The following is a 15,976-nucleotide window of genomic DNA, read 5'->3' on the forward strand; positions in this document are numbered from 1 at the left end:
ACGTTAAACATTATTACAACTGTTTAACCTTCAAGAAGGAAGAGTACAGAAAAATGAATACAGTAAGAAGTTATAAACTTCAATTATGTACAGAAGAGATAAAGAAGAAAGCATTCGGAGCTTTTGATAATAAAATATATTTTAGAGAAGAATCAATAGTCTCCGTTATGGTTATAATTATAAGTGTTAAGAGATTGGGTTGGAAATTTTAACAGGCAACCACCATCTTTTTACTGATTTATAAATGATAGAACCAAGCAATAACCAAACCAAAGAGTGGAGATGTAATCAGCCTTGATATTTAAATGGGAAACATAAAGAATGTGAGAAATATCAAGTAAGTCTTATTGAAGAAATAACCGGGGTAAAAGTCGATAAAACAAATAAGCGGATAAATTTAATAACATACAAGTTGGAGGATGTCAAGAAAAAAAATCCTTGAATGAACTGAAAACTTTGATGGTTATCAATTGAACAATGGAAAAACAATTTACCACAATCTCTAAATGATATGTGGCTCAGGAGGTTGTCAAATAAGAGCATTAAGAGAAGTTTATCATTTCATTTCTGCTCAACAAAAATACTTCAATGAAGAACTAAGTTCCAAAGTAATCTTTGTGAATATCCTCGATGGTGATGAATGTAATAGGAAAATTAAGTTATTCCCCAAAGTAGAACATGGACAAATATTAGTTGGTTCGCTCTTTGAGTGGAATGAAAATATGAAAGGGAAGAAGTGCTTTAATCACTAAGTCTCAATTTTACATTTGTTTTTATGGGAGGGGGGGGGGTAGAAAGTGAGTTTCAATTTGACATTTGCTTGTATGGGAGGGAAGGGGATAGGTGGGGAGAAAATCCTATTTTTGGACTTTTGGAGCTTGAGTCAGAAAGATTTTTTTCCCTTTTCCTCCATTCATTTGAATGGGTGCCCCAGAAACCCCATTTATCCTCTACTAATGTGGATCTATTCAACCAATTTACCCACCTCTCCGCATGGTGGTCCTCTGTCGGTTCGGGCCTGGCCACATATTTTCTCTCTGTGCCTTCACACAATTCCTTGGCTGGACAGTGTGGCTCCAGCTGCAGGCTTCCACCAGCTCTCCAATGCAGCATCCCCAGGCCACTGGGGCCACCTTGACGATCTGCCTCGCTCCTGCTAAATTCTGGGCGGGCCTTCACTGACTCCCCATACAAGTGCTCTCTCTGGCACATCGTGCCTCCAGCCCTCTCACGGGAACTCAGGCCGACCACAAAATTTTGCTGCCCCTCTGGGCTCCATGGCCTGCACCGACTCCATGGCTGTGCTGTGCTTGGAGTGCCTGGGATTCCCTTCAAACAATCTCTGAGCCACATCCCCAGCCCGTCAATGAACTTTTGCATTCTTATAATTAATCCTTTGCTTCTTTCAGCACCAACACCGGAACGGTATTCACATTCCAAAACGGCTGAATCCCCTCCATGCACCTATTGCTAACACAAGTGTGTGGGGGGGGGGGCAGGGAAGGATTACCCTCCACATTGGGGTTGTGGGTGTGCTTCCTCTTCTTCATTATCTCCCACTTCGAACCATTCATTCAATTATCAACTACTAAAACAATTCGGTCCACACCTCATCACAAGATACATTCCCCCGGGTAACCCTTGTGGCCAGTCCCGCAGCACTAATCCCCTCAATTAACTTGGTATGACTGGCCACCGTCTCCTGAACCTCCACCATGGATGCCGCCAAGCTGTCATAGCCCGCTTCCATTTTTCCCGCCAGCTCGGCCTGGCCAGGCTTCATATCAGCCCCATACCAGCCATCAGCTCTGCACCACTAGCCCTCATATCGGCTCCCATTTTTTCCACCAGCTTTGCATGGCCAGCCTTTATTTCCACCAGCTCAGCTCCCAAGTTTTGAAAGATGGCCATCTTTCAAAACTTGGAAGCCTCCATTTGCCATGCAATGTCAGGTTGTGGTTGCGATGCTGGCGTGCTGTCACTTCTGGGTGGTTATGGGCTTCGCAGGTTTATTTTGGGAATGGAGTTGCTGGGTGGGGAAAGGGACTCCATTGCAACCTCTACCTCCAACTCGGCTGGGGCTACAGTGACATCAGTCCAGTTCACTCCCTCCTGGTTCAAGCTGTCCTGATTACTCTTCCTTACTGTTAATTAAAATGTGGTGCCAAATTGCAAACTAAATCGTTGGGCTTTGAGGCGACTGGTTCCCATGCCTCACGTCCGAATCCCACTCCAGACAATATTGTAGTCCTCAATTTTCCCAGTTGCCCAGTCCAAATCCCGACAAACCACGTCAAAGTGGTCATGCCGGCCAACTGATTTTGGTGCTCCAAACATAGATTTAGCCAAGTTTGCCAAATTACCGTATTCAGGTCAAACACCCAAGCTAATCAGGCAATGTGATAATAGGTACTGTGTGCCCAGTTACCCTAATTAGCAGTGTGAGTGAAGATCACCAGACACCAGGAACGGTTAACGCTGGGCACTAATTGCCTGAACCCAATCTGTTCCTTATCGGACTACTATCCAATATTCTCACGATCAGGACACTCAAATCACTCAAAGACCAAGTGGATTTGTAATGGTGTATTAAAGCAAGCAAAAAGGGTGGCAATACAAGAGAAGCAATACCAGTATGCACCCCCAAGTAACGAATGATTGGTAGGTCCTTATCTATCTAATCTTTAAAGGTCTCATGCACACCACAGAAGAAAGGACAAGGGCGAAATGATGAGACTGAAATACCGAAGGCCACACTCGACAGGAAACAGCCAGTCCCAAGTGGACATACTCCACGACAGGAAAATAGTTTGTTCGCGAGCAGGAACTGGCACGAGGGTGGAGTGGGCAAGGCCTGCATTGCGGGTGTGGAGGAAGGCTCAAACAGATGTGTCAGTGCCACGGTGAAACCCCAAGGGATCCAGGGCGCAGCTTCTCGGGCATCTCTTTCCCCCATGCGGCTCACACCCTGCCTTTAGAGTTTCAGTCCCCACCTCAAGCCGTGACATCACTAGTTCCACCCCGCTCAGCTGTCATTGTCCCTGGACCCAGTTAGTGGGTGAATCATCCCCCTATACCCCTCACCTAGATGGTGCCAACAATGCCAAGGCCACTGATCGGGATAGTTGGGGCGGCTTTCTCCCGCCTAAACTTGTGCCATCGGCCTGTCAGACCATTTCAAAAACATTACAAAGAACATGAAAAGGGTGTGAATGGAGAGCGGTTTTAGACACACACATGGAGAGGGAAAAGGGAAGACAACACCCACATAATGATGCAAATTCCTATAACACAATTAAATGACCTCACACTTATTCCAAACAGGAACTAATGAAAATAACTATCGCTCTTCTACGCAAAGCCAGCACCAAGAAGGCATTCCCACAACAGTATGCATCGTCATCCGGAGACGCGGAAGAGCAGAAAATTATACAATCAGTCTTCATCACTGCTCTGATATTCAAGAGCTGCATCATATGGGTCATTTGGTGGGGTACATGGAGATCCATTGCATGTGATGCAAGTACAACACTGTGTTTACACGTATCCAGTTATCACATGTATTTCGTTCGTTCGAATGAATAATGCATGGGAGATAGTTTTAAACAACTGTTACTTTGATGAATTATATTGATGTATTATTAAATGAGTATAATGGCCATGTGCTTCCATTACCCCTTCCATCCAGAAAGAACATACAGTTCAAGGAAACCTTCCTGGACATCGGAGGCCATAATTGGCCCATCGTGCCTGAGATGTATCCACAGCACAACAACATAATGTATCAATTTCCTCCATCTTCTAACTGAACCAGGCTGAACAGTTTACGTTTTGTATCGCACGATTAGCTCGGATCTGGATCCGGACCTCAAAAAAAATCGAATTGGCTTGTTCTTGTCACCGAACCAACTCATTCATCCACCAGGTTTCATCATAACTCGTCCATAACTTTTTGACATATTATGCCAACATCGTTTTTGGCCACATTTTGCAATGGTGAAGAATCGCTTACAAAATTCTCGAATCCGGATTCGGATATTCACCAATATTGAATCAATTCCTCCTTGTCACACACCCCACCTGTCCACCAAGTTTTGTCCCAATCAGTCCACAACTTTTTGAGATATCCTGTTCACAGACACACAAACAAACAAACAGACAGACAGACAAACAGACAGGGGTGAAAACATAACCTCTGCCCACCTTCCGTAGTGAAATAAACTATAACAGCACTTGGGGGAGGGCATACCTCCGCCAGGTTGAACAGTTTTCGTTTTGTATGCCACTGATAAGCTGGATCACATATCCCATTAGTTCTAGCCAAGAGGTATGTACACTCACCTCTGTCTGGTGAATCCTCCCATGTACAGTACTACTTTAACAAACCTCTTGAATAAATTCAGTCACTCAAGCTGTTGGGCCTCACATTCAGCCATGATCCTTCTTGGGCAAACCACACATCCAAATTTGCCTCCAAAGGCAGCCACCGAATGGGCATCCGTTGTCGTGCAAGGTCTTTCCATATCACATCTGAACTTTTATCGACTTGCAACTGCTTCATCCACAGATTAATGGAGTACTGCTGTCCCCACTGGGCTCGTGCCTGTCTCACACCTTGCTCAGCTTGGCACCATGGAAACCAAGGCCTTCAAAAATTCCTAGGTATCTATCTGCAAGTAATCCACTTCTGGGGAAACTCACAAAATCCAGGTCCACTGTTCACCTCAACTCATTCGTTCCTCCTTTTGCTTGCCTGTGGAACCAACTTCCTCAGTCTGTTCAATCTCATTCTTCCCTCTCGAGCTTTAATACAGCTGTTCTGCACCATTTCACAGGTCATCCCTCAATCTATACCCATGATCTTTTATACCATCATTAACTCTTCCAAAATCCATCTTTTTTCCAGGATCCGAGGTTAACAGTGCCCACCTCCCCCCACCCCCAAGCTCTCTCACCCTCCTCTTCATGTTTTTCAGTTGCATTTCTGCTTCTTTGCCAGTTTTCCTTCCAATTCAGAGATTGAGAGTTTGCACCTGCATCCAGCCTATTCACCTCCTGTGTTCTCCCCCCTTCCCCTGCTTTCATCCTTTTCCGTGTCCTTTCTTCCTCCAGGTCTCCCTCCATTTTGTCCCTATACCCTGTGTTGGTGTGTCCCCCCCCCACCCCACCCCTCTGTTCCTTTTCCACTGTCCTTCATGACCCTATACCCAATAAAAACCTAGAGGGGGCAATGCATCAGCTGCACAACGGCACCCCCTCCCCACCAGCAAATGAAGCTACCCACAACCGTGCTGCATATGAAAGAAGATCAAGCATCCCATTATTCCAGTCCCAGCACACAATGACATCCTCTTTTCGAGACATACCATTAATTTTTTATGTCCATAACCTAAATGTATATTAAAATTCTTGGCATGGAACCGATGACCAGGCAGCCCAGAAGGGAGCACACTACAAAGCGCACTGCACAGCCATCCCTTAGCCTACACCAGTGGCGCCTTCCATGAAGGTCTGCACATTCAAGCCGACTCGTCATAGGATGAAATACGATGCCTTTACACAATGCAATGAGTAGTAGAAGAGTTGGGGTGATTTTGGCTGACATTTGTTTATAAGTGGCCAAAGCATGACCGGCTAATCCACAGGTTTATATCGTTGTGATGTGTTCAGTGTACTCTTGCTTGTTGACGTGGTTGAGGAGGTCACAAGCCTGTAAGATTTTCTCCATCTCCATTTCCTGTTCGCCATTCTTGCTATCATCAGTCAAAACAACCTTGGCATTGCATGGGTGGTGGTGGTGGTGGTGGTGGTGGTGGTGGTGGTGGTCGGAGGATAAAAAAAAAAGCAAAAACAAACAAAAAGAATCAAGAATCAAGTACATGAGCAGTCCCAAAAACGTTTTAAAAGAGACAAACTTTTCAAAGTACGGATCATCACTACTACAGTAACGTCTCGTCATAATTACCTGCACACTCTGTAGATGGCATAGAAAAATATTAGAGCAGAACTTCCTTCCTTGTCCAACCCCCCGCCCCCCCCCGACCCTTTCAGCACCCCATTCTCCCCCAAAAGTGAAATAATAAAAACATGTAAAAACTCGTTGGGCCCCAAGTGTGAAGGACACAATGTCGAGGAACGTGTCAGCACTTGGCATGACGCGGTGATCAAACATACAGCACAATTAGTGACTGGGAACAATAACCCAAGAACTTAACATGTGTCACATGACATGGCAGGCAACATGCTGGCACAATGGAGACCATGATCACGTGCACGCAACGCTGCCAACTGCACCTTCTCAAGCTATGGTAAGAAATAGAACGTGCACCTGAGCATTACTCATCATTAGTGTACTGCATACTACTTGTACTAGGCCTCTATTAGTCATAGGTCCAAACTCGTGAAGTTTTCCACTTTGAGGGTTAATATCCAAAAGTCATCCTGGTGCTGCAAACGCCATGACAGCATCTCACGGTTGCCTTTCAATTCAAGCTTTTCTAAGTTCCGCAGCACAGGAAAATCGTGTTGACCGAAGAGTTTTTTTATTGCCAGAAGTGAGGGGTAGGGGGATGCTTGATGGCAAGGAGAGAGCGGCGCCATGTTTTTTTGATGATGTGCCAGTCACGCAATAAACGTGTTGCTTGGTTTCCCATTCTAAAGTAATTGGAGTCGGTTTTTTACACCATTACATTGGCGACGACGATGGTTCTGCCCGGCGAGCCGCCAGTCCCCTGGAACCGCTGGATCTTATCCTTCCAGACATATCTGCCTGCCCTGGGCCTAGCCCTCGAGGATGAGAGTGAGGCCCGTAAACGCGCTCTGCTGTTACATTGCCTCGGGACAGAGGGACAGTGAGTTTTCTCCATATGAGGACCGGCAGACACATACAATGAGGCTGTCGCTGCTCTCAAAGCACATTTCACCACCGCCCAGAGCGTTCTCCTCAGGCGGTTCACTTTCCCACAGCGAAGCGAGCAACCAGGGGAATCCATTTTACAGTTTACGCCTGCATTACGGGAATCGGCACAGCCATGTAAATTTGGATCGTTTCATGATGAAATGATTCGGGATTTACTTATCGAAAAAAAAACTCCAGTGTGCAAGTGCGTGAGAGACTGTTGCTGGAATCCGATGATTTATCTCTTTCTAAAGCCATTCAATTAGCGTGCTTAGTGGAGTCTTCTGCAACATATGCTGCTAAAATTGCCGAAGCTCCATCGCCGACTACAGTGACTGAACCTGCAGTGCAGAAAGTACAGCCTGCCTCACCGCAACAGGACGTGGATCCTGTTCAGCAAGCGCAGCAACGGCCTGCTCGTTTTAGGCAGCGCTGTGGAAACTGTGGGTCTACCAGACATGAGGCCGGGGCCCCCTGACTGACCGGCACGGGGGCAAACCTGCAGAAACTGCAATAGGCCGAACCACTTTGCCAGGTGGTGTCGTTCAGCTCCAGCAGGGACTCCTGCCCAGCAGCCACATCCACCACCGGCCACAATCCACACTGTGCTTTCCAACCCTATTGGCTTTAAGACATGTGCTGTGTACCTCAGGGATGTCTTCCTGCCCTTGCTCCTGGACACTGGAGCGAAGGTGTCTCTGCTTAATTTAGACACCTACAAGCGGTTTTTTCGAACCTACCACTGCAGCGCCCCTCTACCGCTCTGAGTGGTTATGGACAGGCCAGAATTGAAGTCCTGGGTTCCTTGCAGCTGCCGGTGCGTTACGGTACTAGATCTCTGTCGGCCTTCTCGTTCCACGTCACGCACAAGGGAGCCAACCAACCTCCTGGGCCTCGACCTCTTCATGGGGCTCGGTTTCTCTCTGACCAATAACAACGGCACAGAGATCCTGCAGGTTGCTTCTCCCCAACAGCGACAATGGCCGGCGCTGTTTGATGGTCTGGGTTGCTTCTCTGCCTTCATTCACCAGCCCAAAGTGGACCCCACGTTGATCCCAGTGATCCAGCCACTGCTCCGTATTCCCCAGACCCTGTGGGATGAAGTGACGGCCGAGCTGAAAGCCCTATTTGATTCTGGGATTAATGAGCCAATCAATGCCTAGCCCTGGATCTCCAACCTGGTAATAGCAAAAAAGAAGTTTGGGGGAGGGGGACTCCGCATTTGCGTGGATATGCGTGCTGTGAACACAGCCATTATCCTGGATAAATATCCACTTCCAACAACAGAGGAGATCACCACCCAGTTTTACAGCTCCACGGTCTTCAGTAAAGTGGACTTGCGACAAGGCTACCTCCAGGTTCCCCTACACCCTAGCAGCACGGGCCTCACTGCTATCGTCACACAAGCTGGCATTTTTCACGACACCCGCATGCCTTTCGGTTTGAGCTTGGCGCCCAGCTGTTTCCAGAAGATCATGTTGTCCATTTTCGCTGGCATCCCAGGAGTGTTCATTGACCTGGACGACATTGTGGTGCATGGCCCCAACACCTCCATCCATGATGAGCGCTTCTGCCAGGTGGTCCACAAGCTGGCCCAGCACAACCTCACGCTCAACGAGAAGAAGTGCATCTTTGCCATGCTGGAGATTGAGTTTGTGGGGTTCCGCCTCTCAGCCCACGGCATCTCTCCATGACAATCAAACTCTAACGCGATCCACCGCATTCAGGAGTCTACGTCAGCTGCACAGCTCACCTCCTTACTGGGTATGGCAGCATACTATCTCCGCTTCTTGCCGCAGCACTCAGCCACAACGTCGCCGCCCCTGCGCCAGCTTCTGAAGAGAGAAGCTCCCTGGATCTGGACCATGGACTGCCAAGAGGCTGTGCGCCAGCTGTAGCGCCAGCTCACCACAGCACCTATCCTAGCACATTTCGACCTCACCAGTCTCACCTTGGACACCTGTGACGCCTCTGCCACAGCGTTGCGGGCCATCCTTTTCCAACTTCAAAATGGGACAGAGAAGCCCATCGCTTTCACCTCTTGGGCATTGAGTCCTACCCAACAGAAGTATTTGGTGGGGGAGCGTGAGGCTCTGGCATGTGTCTGGGCTTGTGAACACTGGCACATGTACCTATATGGCTGGGCGTTTACACTTCACACAGATCACCAGGCTCTTACAGCCTTGATGTCTACCTCGGGTACAGGACACAGATCGCTCCGACTGTACAGATGGGCAGATCGCCTCCAACAGTACAATTTCAAGCTTCACTTCACCCCAGGCCGGAACAAAGTGGTGGCAAACCTGCTTTCCAGAGCTGTCGTCATGCCGCACCTGCCAGCCAGCGGACATGGAGTAGGACTTGATCCAACTGCTGCACACCGCTCTCCAGGCTGCAGTTTCCCTCTGCGAACTCCAGTAGACACATGTGGAGGATCCCCTCTTTTGCTCCTACATCATGGGAGGCTGGCCTACCCAGGTGCCTAATGAGCTAGCACCATTTGCCAGGATCAAGGAGGAGCCGTCTTGCTGGAACGACACCTGTGTGGCTAGAGGTCATTGCACAGTCATACCATATGCTCTGCGTGCACGAGTGCTGACTATGGCACACGAGGGACACCTGGGTATTGTCAGAGTGAATCAGCGTTGCCGGGACATGGTGTGGTAGCCTGTTATCGACCATGATGTGGAGGTAATGGTGAGGGACTGTGTAGCTTGCCTGCTCAGTGAAAAAGTGTGCCAACCTCTCCCACTGCCTCTGCAATCGCTGACCTGGCCTTCTAGACCCTGGCACCACCTGCAGATGGATATCTGTGGGGAAATCCATGGCGTACCCGACCACCAGCGATACCTCATTGTCATCTATGATCTCCATTGCAAATGGCCTGAGGTCTTCCTGGTGGGCTCAGTAACCTACCAGGTCATAATCAACATCCTTGACACTGTCATCTTCTGTTGGGGACTGCTTAATACAGATAATGGGCCACAGTTCATCTTGGCAGAGTTTTCCACCTTCCTCAGTGACAGAAAGCTGTACGGATGTGCTTGATCCCCCTATCACCCACAGGCCAATGGGGGGGGGAGGGGGTCGAGCGGTTCAATTAAACCCTAAAGAATGGCATACAAGCACACCTGGCCCAAGGTTGTGCATTTCAGACAGCTCTCCTCCAGACTATCTTGCACTATAGACCAACCTAGCGCACCACCACAGGGATCTCGACAGCACTGCTAATGTTGGGGCGGGAGCTACAACTGCCACTGGGTAGGCTACCTCCACCAAAAGCTCGGCTTCCCACACCTAATGTTTGCACCAGTCAGTCAGAACCAGCACCACATGAAGCAGCCGTTCGACAGAGTGAAGTCGCCTGGCAGACGTGTCTCAAACTGGATCAAGTCTAAGCGGCCCTACCATAGCGACAAGCTGCAGTCCTTCTGGTCCTTGCCTCTACGTGTTAGTCGACAGCTTGGTCCAGCCACTTTCCAGCTCCAGGACGGGTCCCAGTGGCATGCCAGCAGGCTGCGCAAAATACCACCTCCAGAATCTCAGCCACTACCCTTTGGTCACCATGGAACTGCTTTCTGGCCCTAGAGTTCAGATGTTGGGGCCAATGGAGGGGTCCTGAACCAGTTGTGCCTGCAGCACAACCCACACGGTTTAGACAGCGTTCAGGCTACCTGCAGGACTTTGTAACCTCTTTCCACACCTTAACGCTGTGCGGAGAAGAAAAGGGGGGGGGGGATGTTATGTTCAGTTGTGTGCTTTTGTTGCGGTTGGCGATTTCTCGTGCATCGTGTTTAACTGGAGTTTTACATTGCCGTAAGTGAGGGGCAGGGGGGCTGCTTGACGGCAAGGAGAGCGGCGCCATGTTTTTGATGATGTGCAAGTCACGTAATAAACGTGTTGGTTGGTTTCCCATTCTAAAGTAGTTGGTGTCGGGTTTTTTTTTTTACACCGTAACATTACCGATCTGATGAAGATGTCTCTCGATGTTTATTGGGTGGTCGCTGGACTACCGTTATTCTCAGGTTTTCCGTCTGTCTGTATGTATGTAATGGACAGCTCTGGAGGCCAGAGGAGTCAACCGATTTTGATGAAACTTGACTGGTAGGTTCATACCAGGATCTAGTTTATGCTTTTAAGCACCGTTGCTATGGACGCCACCGTTGCCTAGCAACTGGACTTTGAAATTTTTGTAAAATATCCGAAAAATATTTTTACATTTTTTTTTTCGAAAATCAAAAATCGGCTTCCGCGCTTTTATGCGAATTATAATCAACCTTTGTCAAAAATCTTCAGCCCGATCCGTCAAAAACTGGATGACGTATGCAATTATATAGCGACCACCCATGTCGCCGACTGGTTTGTGTCACATCTTTCTCTTCTTGAAAGCGACATAAAGACCTATCTAGGTATTTATTATATACGCAAATATGGTGGAAGTTTGAGGTGCTCGGTGGACCCGCGCGGCACCTTCATGAGGAGCCTCAACCAGCATACCGTGTCAAACTTGTGCTCCTGGTAAGTCTTCTTTTGTTTCACGCAAGAGAGCAAGATGAAATCACAGAGAATCGAGCCCTAGAAAGCAGGCCAAAAAAAGGTCATTAATGCAAAAAAAGGTCAAAGGTCTTCTTCTTTATTATACATCATAAACACAGCACATTCGGTTTTGTGACAAACTTTCCCATCAACCTTCTCTTCGCCTTCACTGTGTTTCCATTCTCAACAAGTGCTCACACTAAGCAGTACCCAATTATATCTGATTTTGAAGTTTTAATTTGTATCCTTATTTTAGGTTGTCCTGTTTGAAAATGTAGGGCTGGCAGGATAACTGAGAGGTACGTACACTCGCCTCTAAGCTGTCTAGCCGAGGTTCGAATCCAGACCAGGCTATAAACATTCATCAATGTATGGGCCCGTCCCTCTGATGGACGTTAAAAGGGTGGCAATCTGCCAGCATTAGTTGGTGAACGTTAAAGACCCCGTGGTGTCCTTCACTAAAAGTAGGTGAGCCATTTCCGGCATCACGTACACATTCCAAATTCCTGCCCTAACTACTGCTGGGAAGGCAACGGCAAACAACCCAGTGTAACCCTTGCTCAGGAAGCTGCTTTGGTGGCACCGACGTTCCATGAAGAGTATGGTACATCGGAGATGGAGAGAGTGTGAGATAAATTATCGCGTTGTCCTTACCATGCCGATTGATGTCAGAGCAGATGCAATGCTAATGAGAGTCGGCACGACGTCAAATTTTCCAGCCTGGAAGAGAAAATAAGGAAACATGCCAGAAAATGATCACCACCTTCCTTGTTACATCAACAGCCATCATTTAACTATCACTGTTGTCTTCAAATGCCAGTCCTCGGGGTACTTTGCATCTCATGGAACACAACCAGCGAGACCATTGTCATCATGGAGATGCTCAGAAAGGCTGGTTCATTGACATTGATCTCGGACTCATGGGGAGCAGGACAATGACATGATGAGACATCGGTGTACTTTAACACAAACAACTAAAAGGACATTAGTAGACAATGAACCATAACAGAGAGTGCATGGAATTAGAACCTGGGCTCCCCACATTGTCAGAGTAATGGGCTCAGATGGGAATATCAAACAAGGTCAACTCACCATTTGAATAATAACATCGCGGTGTTTGTGGGAAACTTACTCTGACTAACCCAGAATTTTGGAAGCACAGTACATCACCTCTCCAGACACGATGATATCGATGCATATGCTGTGCAATTGGAACAGGTTCCTTGTCCGTTCCCCGTTTTCCATCATGTTTTTCTCCCCATATCTGTAAGACATGATCGAATAACAAACATTTTAATGCAGAGGCAATCTTGTGCACTGGAAAGAAGATTTTGTTTTTATTTCATCATATTTAATTCAAAATAACATATTTACTTTCTTGCGACAATGCGCAACTTCCGAAATGACGCAATCTGTCACAGAATGCTCGACACGCATGCACAGATCTGCGTTCAGGGCATCATAAGATAAGGATTGTCACCAGAAATGGCAAACAGAGCTTCTGAAATAAGCTGAAGATACTTGGAAAAGTGCTTGAGAGAGAGGGCTGTGACTCCACCAAATGAAAGACTTGGAGAACGTTCTCAGCTCGCCAAACGGTCACCTGCTCGTACTGCAAACTCCCGACCTGATGGACCAGTGCAGGGATGGCCACATTTGGGACGATTGGAAAGTTTAAAGCCGAAGAGGAAGATTGGTCGCTGTATGTGCAGCATATGCAGCACTATTTCACAACTAACGGCATTACGAGTATGGACAAACAACGGTCCATGATGCTGAGTGTTTGCGGGGCACTGACATACAAGCTCATGTCAAGTTTGTTCGCACCAAGGAGACTGGGAGACGTCCCGTTTTCGGAGCTGGTTAAAGTCGTTGAACAACAACATCCGAGGCTGTCGGTGATTGTGCAGCGCTACAAACTGAACATCCGCAGGCAAGAAGGGGATGAGTCCATTTCGGATTATGTTGCAGCCTTCCGTAAATTGGCTGAAAGGTGTAAATACAGTATGGAGGTAATCTCAAGGAAATGCTACAGGATCAGTTCGTCTGTGGAGTAACGAACAATCACATCCAACTCAGATTACTGACAGAAACAACATTGGATTTCGGCAAGGCCCTGAATATGGCTTCGTCAATGGAATTGGCGGAAAAGAAGGCATTGGATCTCTGTGAACATACCGGAGTAGTGTGGGATCGGGAGCAGTAAACAAGATGATCAGTTTCAATCGCTGCTAGACCCCCCGCGCTTTATCTTTTGAAGAGGGGTCTGCAGTAAAATGCGAACGCTGTGGACGGATGGCTCATAATCAAACGAGCGAGTGTTCAGCTACAAATGTAGACTGCTATATATGTGGCAAAAAGGGTCACTTTGCAAGGATCTGTCGTTCGAAACCCAAAGCATCCCTCAGAGCAAAAACAGCTCTCAACAGGGAACAAGCAAAAGGTCTCAACACAAGACATATCAGTTAGAAGAGGAAAATGAAGAGGACGCATGCAGTCTTTTTCATAAATCGAGCAACCAGCGAAATCCAAACCACTGGTTGTGAAGTTGGAGGAACAAGGCAGAGAAGTACAGATGCAAATAGATACTGGGTCTTTGGTATCACTAATTAGTGAGGCTACGTTCCAGGAGAAGTGGAGGGCAGACAACTAAACAGACTCATAATCTGCCCCAGTCAGACCATACTACGCATATATACTGGTGAACCTGTGGATATTGTGGGAGAATGCAGTCACTGTAAGGTATGGCACACAGAAGGCAGAGTTGACCTTAATGGTGGTGAGAGGTTCAGGGCCCAGTCTGCTGGGATGGGATTGGCTCCGAGCAATTGGCAGAATGTGAACAACCTCAATGCCAGTGATCAATTGAGGAAACTCTTTAAGGACTATGGAGACTTTTCACATTGGAGCTGGGAAAACTGAAAGGAACGGAGCTTGAGCTAGATATTGACCCAAATGCAATTCCTATGTTTGTGAAAGCCCATCCGTAGCCCGGGACCATTTTTGCTGAGAGGGAAGGTAGATCAGGAGTTGCATCGCTTGCTGAAGGCTGGGAACATAGAACTTGCACAATTTTATCGTTGGGCAGCTCCGAATCTCCCGGTTATGAAAGGAGACGGCTCGGTTGGGATATGCGGAGACTCCAAGGTTACAGTCAATCTGGCAGCCCGCTCAGCCATTTACCCTATTCCGTGCATTGATGAGTTGTTCACAAACTTTTGGGGGGGGGGGGACTCTTCACAAAGCTAGACTTGAGGTACGCCCACCAGCAGTTGGTTTTGTCGAAAACGTCACGTGAATTTGTCACAATAAACACACATAGTGGATTGTTCAGATACACATGCTTACCATTTGGCGTGTCAACGGCGCCATCTGTGTTACAACGCACAATGGAAAATTTGCTGGTGGGGATTCCAGGAGTCGTGGTCCACCTTGATGATTTGTTAGTAACGGGAAATCCCATTAGCGACCATCCTTGCAACCTTAAGAGTCTCTTGAAGAAGTTGCAAGATGCGGGATTGCGATTACAATGACATAAATGTGTTTCTCGCTGCTGAAGTGACATACCTCGGCCACAAGTTAACTGTGAACGGGATACAGCCCACAGATGAGGTCAGGGCGATCACTGACGCCTGACACAAGAGACATAATCTTGTGTCACAAGACATCTTGTGTCATAAATCAAACTCTTGTGTCAGACAATGGGCCATGTTTCACGAGCGAAGAATTTGCAAAGTCCGTGAAAATGAACGGAGTTTGACACGTTAGGAGTGCTCCATCCCATCCAGCGACAAACGGGTTGGCGGAACGTGCGGTGCAAACTGTGAAATGGGCACTGTGTAAAATGAGTGGTCCCGTGCACACTCGCATGTCAGGATTCCTCTTGAGTTATCACACAACACCGCAGTCCACAATGACACAAACACCGGCAGAGATGCTCATGAACAGGAAACTCCAAACACGTATGAACACGGTTGTACCCAACATCAATAGCACACACACACACACACACACACACACACACACACACACACACACACACACACACACACACACACACACACACACACACACGCATTTAAAGGCCATTTTCCCCGATCGAAGCAAGGGAGGAAATTTTTCCATTTATGATGACCAATCGTCTGATGCCCCACGTGGAGATCGGTTTCTGAGGTTTGGTACATGGAATGTAGGGACAATGACAGGGAGATCTGGAGAAGTGGTTGAAACATTGGTCAGAAGAAGAGTGGACATATGTTGTGTGCAGGAGACACGGTGGAAGGGAAGTGGTGTGAGAATGGTGAAGGGAAGGCAGGGGCAGAAGTACAAGTTTATGTGGCAAGGGTGCCCGGAAGGCGTGCATGGTGTTGGTGTAATGTTTTCTGAGGAGTTTGTAGACAGTGTAGTGAGTGTGACTAGAGTGAGTGAAAGGTTGATGATGGTGAGAATTGTGATCGGAAATCTCTTGGTGAACGTCATCTCGGGATATGCCCCGCAGGTCGGTCGAAGCGATGAAGAGAAGAACATGTTCTGGTGTGCGAT

At 47.7% G+C, this 15,976-nt stretch overlaps 1 protein-coding gene across 2 annotated transcripts in view; it reads right to left on the reverse strand.

Moving 5' to 3' along the window:
• Positions 1 to 2,571: 2,571 nt before the first annotated feature.
• LOC147029330 (P2X purinoceptor 3-like) overlaps positions 2,572 to 15,976 on the reverse strand; it is an 80,676-nt gene continuing 67,271 nt past the window's right edge. For both annotated transcript variants that reach the window (XM_085872307.1, XM_085872306.1), the window contains exons 10-13: positions 12,605 to 12,698; positions 12,089 to 12,154; positions 11,396 to 11,473; positions 2,572 to 5,773 (exon numbers count right to left, since the gene is read on the reverse strand). In XM_085872307.1, coding sequence (XP_085728433.1) covers positions 5,648 to 5,773; positions 11,396 to 11,473; positions 12,089 to 12,154; positions 12,605 to 12,698 — 364 coding nt within the window. In that variant the 3' untranslated portion in view covers positions 2,572 to 5,647. The remainder of the gene's footprint in view (positions 5,774 to 11,395; positions 11,474 to 12,088; positions 12,155 to 12,604; positions 12,699 to 15,976) is intronic.

This window comes from Eptatretus burgeri, chromosome 3, assembly GCF_056783735.1.
Source record: "Eptatretus burgeri isolate ZD-2024b chromosome 3, Ebu_testis_v1, whole genome shotgun sequence".
NCBI classification, from domain to species: Eukaryota; Metazoa; Chordata; class Myxini; order Myxiniformes; family Myxinidae; genus Eptatretus; species Eptatretus burgeri.